The 6,231-nt window shown below is 46.7% G+C and overlaps 1 protein-coding gene and 1 long non-coding RNA gene across 2 annotated transcripts in view; one reads left to right on the top strand and one right to left on the bottom strand.

The window, feature by feature from the left end:
* The first annotated feature begins 596 nt into the window (after positions 1 to 596).
* Positions 597 to 6,231, top strand: part of LOC147014010 (transforming growth factor beta-2 proprotein-like) — a 38,738-nt gene continuing 33,103 nt past the window's right edge. Inside the window, exons 1-2 of the mRNA XM_085851570.1 lie at positions 597 to 1,623; positions 5,257 to 5,420. Of these exons, the coding sequence (XP_085707696.1) occupies positions 1,284 to 1,623; positions 5,257 to 5,420 (504 nt within the window). The 5' untranslated portion in view covers positions 597 to 1,283. The remainder of the gene's footprint in view (positions 1,624 to 5,256; positions 5,421 to 6,231) is intronic.
* The window catches only part of LOC147014009 (uncharacterized), a 183,134-nt gene continuing 180,110 nt past the window's right edge, over positions 3,208 to 6,231 (bottom strand). Inside the window, exon 3 of the long non-coding RNA XR_015050610.1 lies at positions 3,208 to 5,131. This is a non-coding gene — a long non-coding RNA (uncharacterized LOC147014009). The remainder of the gene's footprint in view (positions 5,132 to 6,231) is intronic.

Raw genomic sequence — 6,231 nt, 5'->3', positions numbered from 1 at the left:
AGAGTAGTTGGGGCAGGAATTTGTAATTTTTTCAGGATGCTGGCGATAGCTCGCCTACTCTTCGCGAAGAACACCGTGGGATATTTAACATCCACCAACTAATGCTAACAGACAGGAAGCCCCGTTTAACGTCCACAAAGCATTAATAACAGGTTGAATATATCAACCAATAAGAGAGTTCGTTCAGACGTTCGTGCAGTATTCCGACGAGTGCAGGTGGTCAGAATATGGTGCCGATAAAGGCCGACAGGTGTACATCTGCGATATTTTAAGCTTTGAAAGTTCTTGACTTTGTGAGTCGAGACCACGGATGCGCCGATCACACCTATTTTGTTGACATCGGGGTGTGGTCTCCGAAGCGAAGTGCAGCGTCCCATCTCAAATGGCTCCGCAGTACTACTCGGGGGCGTTGCGACCCCAGCCTGCCGCAGGGCCAACAACCGGCAACCCCTCCCCTCGTTTGGCTCCAGGGTGGAGTTCAAGAGACTGCATGCTTCGGTCCCCCAATGCTCTCCTCCATCTCCGGTCCCTCCCGCCCTGCCCAGCCCTTGAGTTGAGCTCCATACAAAACCGCTTTCCCCTGCATCAGCAGCCGACAGACGTGGCCAAGTTCCGGCAGCGTTCTCACTCACCTGTGCATCGGCGCCGCCATGCGCCCGGGCCCTGAGCGCCGTAGCAGGATGCGATTCGATCATCCTGGGTGTGCGACTGAGGAAGTAGTCGCGTCTGTCCCAGCTGCGCACTCAGGATCAGGAGCCGTGCTGGCATACCTTCAGAACATTCACTCCACCTGTTGAGCGAACGACGCGGATATCGGACGCAGGTATATTAGGCACCAAATGAAAAAGTAAGCCTATTCTACCTTGTGTTACCAACACGGATGGGTCCAAGGTCGTTGGTCGAACCTCCACGACGAGAAACTGCGCGATGTCTTCATGCGATAGAGACGGACAAGGCACCGCGCTCTGCCCTGCAGTATAGCGGATGAGGAGATCAGGTGTCCACAAGAAGACGGGGAAGCAGAAGTGATAATCAAACGGAAAGCACCTCCATGATTGTTCCTTGCACCAACTGGTATTTCGTTTTGGGAACTCACTAACATATATATATATATATAGCGACACGGAGGAGGGGTTGGGAGCGTTCGGGGGTGACGAGGAGAGGGCGAGTGTGACACAAGGGTACATCCGATCTCGAGAGCCTATAAGACGAAGAGACACCGCAAAGGAGAACAGGCTACAGTCCATATAGAGAACAAACGCAAGACCATCCATCCATCGATCATGCACTCCGCGATTCTTCTCGCACTCATGCTCCTGCAGTCGAGCATCAACCTCTGCTTGAGCATGGCCACGTGTTCGTCGCTGGACGCCGACTTGATGAAACGCCGACGCATCGAGGCCATCCGAGGGCAGATCTTGAGCAAGCTGCGCCTCTCGCAGTTACCCGCGGACGATGGACCCCGCGGGGGTTCTGTGCCCGGGGAGGTCCTTGCGCTGTACAACAGTACGCGGGACATGCTCGCCGAGCAGGCGAATGAGCGCGCCGCCACGTGCGAACGAGAGCGCAGTGAAGAGGAGTATTATGCCAAGGAGGTCCACATGGTCGCCATGAACATGGATAGTGAGTGCACAGCTTTAAGCTATTTTCACGCATGAAATTGCTTCAACAATGGTGATCCTCTTTACAACATTGCAAAAGGCACACATTTCTTAATATGCATTGCAATTGTGACGTCATAATGAGACGACTTTTGCAGCTAATGAAAATGTCTTAAATTCGGGTCGTCAGTTCATTGATGAATTGTGTTGATACGGGGGAATCTATGTATTAGATACGAACTTTTCATCTCCATACGCACGCCCTCCCCTTTCCATCATGTACTCCCTCTTCCCCTTCCTCTCAAACTTCTTTTCATTCTCTCCCGACCCCTCCCACACCCCTACCCGTCTTTATCTCCAAACAGCCTCCCCCCCAGTTCCCTTTGTTTCCTTCTTGTTAATTTTCATATCATTGTAGCCATGCCCCTTCCTTTCGTACGTACTAAATAGATAGCTCCTTTGATGTTTTATTTGTGAGTTATATTTTTATACGGATCATTCCAGCACTGGCGGCTCTGGCAAATTTAAACAGAACGGTCAAGGCCTTCATAGTCCATGTCATGTAGCTGAGCATCGAAAAGTCCATCATGGTGAGAGATGGATACTTTGAGACCGGGTAGGTCTCCGTTCCATCTCCTAAAACCCACCCGCGTGTGGAGATAGCAGTCAACAACAGCAACTTGCGCACACGCACACGCACACGACATAATAGTGACCGAAGCTGTTCGTGCTGCAATCTTCAGGGTAAAAATCACAGCAAGTGAAGAAGGAAGTGAAGGCGCGTGCTTTATATACGCAGGTCTCTAGAAGGTAGACACTGATTGGTTCAACTGTAATGACCTAATATACATATATACTTTAAGACCTGGGAGGTCAATCCTTTGAAACTCACATTTGGAGATAACAACCAACAGGAGAGGTTTGGTTGCCTGTGCACCTCATCAGTTGTGCGAAGACCCTGGGAGGGGAAAGCGAACACATGCCAGTCAAAATATTTAGATTTTGTTCTTTTGGGGGGGGGGTAGTGGTGTTAGAGGCGGTGTTTGCAGTGAGTGCAGCAGCTAGAAGATATATGGCGAGCATGTGTGTTCTCGCTAATGGGCCGTGGGTGCGATCATTGAGTCGGGATGCTTACTTTCTCTGCACGCCGCTGATTTATGCGTCCGCGCTTCAGTTCATTTCTGCTGCGCTTTGCTGTTCAAGGTTTTTCTTTCCATGTCTTTGCCATTTTGTTTGAAAACATTTGGCTTCTTCATCACAGGTTGAGAGTTCTGTGTTCGCTCACGAGAGAGCATGGAGCCTGCAAATCATCATTTTCTGGTTTCAAGTCCAACAAGGAAAGAACCCCCTCCTATCTTACTGACTCTTTCTCATTGGCTCAACCATCGACTGGCTTCAATGGATCAAAGGAACAAACATTATGACCTAATAGAAATGGGTTTAATCTTGGAAACAGCTGCTTGCCATCTCGTGCCATAAGCTACAATATTTTGTTTCACCAATGTGTGCAAAAGGTGAGCGAGTTGAACCATTGGCATACCTTGAACGGACGACCTACGTTTCTTCACGAGAGCTGAGGTCATGCTTCCATTCCTGGGCGATAAAACCGCCACGACCCTGTGCGGTCACATCTTCGACATCTCTGGATGAAGGCTGCTCAGCACCGAATGAATGCAGACAAGACATACCTGACAATAGGTATTGCCTACGTCCGAGCTAAACTGGGGCACCGTATGAGAGCATGTAAGAAGATCAGGTGTCCCCATGTAAGAACATCGAGCAAGAAGTGAGCACTCCTTTGGCAGAAATTGGAATTTATTCCTTAATTTTACACCGGCCCATTGGAATTTACTGAGGCCACATGATGTCTTCTATAAATGCTTGCGGTATCTTTAATGTTTGAAAACATCTTGTAAGGAAAAGAAAACTGTGTTTTTGTTGATGTCATATTCAGCCAATGGAATAAAAAAAATAATGGATGTCATTATGATGTCACAATGACCAAGCAGAAAACCCACAAGAATGCTTCCTTATTCAGCAAGAAAAAGACTAATAACCTCCACATTGTGTCTTCATCTCCAAAACATGGAATTAAAGTTTTATTCTCAGGGCCATTTAACATTAAACTACCATTCACGTCCATTTAGAAAATAAATATATAATCAACCTGTTCCGAGGCAGGGAATTTGTCGGAGAGTACCAACACACAGCGGCATACTCTTTTTGAGAGATACATTAGCATTTTAACACTTGGAGCATAAATACAGCTGGGCCAGCCGGATTTACGTCCTCATTCAAAGGACGTGCTCCCAAATTTAGCACACCATGCCAGGACGGCAGTTTAAACTGCATTTGGCTCCTCACCATTTTGGGACCACCAATAACGGTTCAGGACTCGGAAGCAGGGTGAAGTGATGGACTCTGTTCCCAGCCCTGGGTCCATTCCCAGCCCTTTCCTGATCGATTTCCACAGATCTCCATGGGATTCTCACTCTATACCCGTTATATTACGACGTACAACAATATGTTACGATATCCTACCCCCCCCCCCAAACAAACCCTACTTCCTTTCCCCAAAGTGTACTCGTATTAAATTAAAATGCATTCCAACTCATCTTTACCCCATGTACAGTAAACGTGACCTTCATGTGCTCACTTACAAAATTCCAAACATTACTCCATCAAAGGAGTCCATTGGATGAAATGAACAAAATTCCTGCCTTCGAGAGGAGATTATGAACACTTGTCCGAGCTACACACTGCGTGAGTGAGATAGTCACGTGGATAGGTTTGAAGCCTTGTGGGTTTAAAAGTGCCTTGGCCTCATGGAGGAACTCGTACATTTTGCATGACAAGTTGCACAAGGATACAGGACACATCAGTGTACTTGTATATGGGGGCTGGCAGGATGGCCGAGAGTCCTAGACTCTTGAGGTACGCACACTCACCTCTAAGCTATCTGGCTTGGGTTTGAATCCCGACACAGCTCTAAACTGTCATCCTGATGTTTCACAGGCAGGGTAATTCATCACTGTGTGTGCCGACCCTCGGATGGGCGTTAAACTGGCGTCCTGTCTGCGAGCATTAGTTGGTGGACATGAAAGACCCCACGGTGTCCTTCGTGAAGAGTAGTTAAGTTATCGCCGACACTATAAACAAATTACAAATTCCTGCCCGAACCTTAATCGAACGTCATGCCTGGCCACCCAGTTCCTGAAAGACTTGGGCCGAACCACACAAGAACGTGGGAATAATTGTGCCTGTTAAAGAAGAAAAGTGTACTTTTGTATGAATTACAGGGACATTAATAGAAATTGGACAAATCAAAACAGAATGTGGGATTTTAACCTGCGATTCCAGCATCATGAGCATGTGCTTCCGTGGGAGCACCAAACGGGGTGATCCTGATTTCTCCACTTAATGAAAGGATACACTCATGAACGTCCATGTCTTCCTTTCTAGTTGATTCTACAAGTTCTTCATCTCGATGTTTTTTTTTTTTCCCTCCACATACCGATCAAGCAAACCTGCTGTCAATAACATATAAAGCATGTTCATAAACACTCCCCATATCTGAGCTTCTCACTTGTATTAACACCCTCCCACATCGCCATTCTCTCTTAAACTCCCTTCTTCTTTTTCCTGACACCCACAGATAAAGTCAAGAGGAACCTCAACAATTTCTACTTCCGACTCTTAAAGTTCGACGTTTCCACCATGGAGAAGAACGCGTCCAACTTGGTGAAAGCCGAGTTTCGGATCCTGCGCATCCCTAACTATTATGCCAAGCAGTCCGAACAGAGGATTGAACTTTACCAGGTGTGCTCAGAACCACTGACTAAGCTTAGCCATGATGTCTGACGTTTCAATCATGATGTGTAACGCAAGGCTTAACAAAATGTATATGCAACTGGCGGAAACACTAACAGGCCAACCACTAACCACTCTGGATAAAGTGCAACTAACCGTGAACGTTTGTACATTAACGCTTAATGTTATCGGCGTCTTCATCGTCACGAAGAAGAGAAACACAAGTGTATTTAAGCTTGATGAATTGATAATTTTAAAGAAGTTTGTTACACAAGTATCTTTCAAAACATTTGATGTGCCATGATGATCTCGGGTTACCGTTTGACAGCCTTTTGGATCACGATGTCATGATCACCCACAAAACCATTCTCTTAACAGATGTCAGAATTCTCTCCGGTGACTTCAGAATGGTTTTACTAATAGCAGATGAAGTGCTTCGAAGTTACTTTACGGTGCCCCTTCGAGGTCTTGGCATAACAAGACACGAGAAAGAAGCCAATGGCTCAAACAGAAACTAATTCATTGACATATTGATCACGATTATAAAACTAGGCCCACCGGACCTGTGTCATATCTGGACCCTGGCCTAATGCTGAAACCCAAATGTTGGAGAATTCTGACTGGTGGGTCTGGAGAGGAAGATTTTTGAAGGAATTTACATGATTTTCCAAAATTTTTACCAAGCCCGTCATTTTGACACATTTCCAGTCATGTGATCGGCGTGACCTCAGCAATTTAACATCACGACCCTGTCCCAATGTTGTAACCCAAATTTGGTAGCATTCCGACGGGTGGGTCTGGAGAAGAAGATATTAAAGGA

The sequence above is a fragment of the Eptatretus burgeri genome, chromosome 13 (genome assembly GCF_056783735.1).
Source record: "Eptatretus burgeri isolate ZD-2024b chromosome 13, Ebu_testis_v1, whole genome shotgun sequence".
In the NCBI taxonomy this organism is placed as follows: domain Eukaryota; kingdom Metazoa; phylum Chordata; class Myxini; order Myxiniformes; family Myxinidae; genus Eptatretus; species Eptatretus burgeri.
Note: the sequence above shows the minus strand (reverse complement) of the source record. Positions and strands in the feature narration are given on the sequence as shown.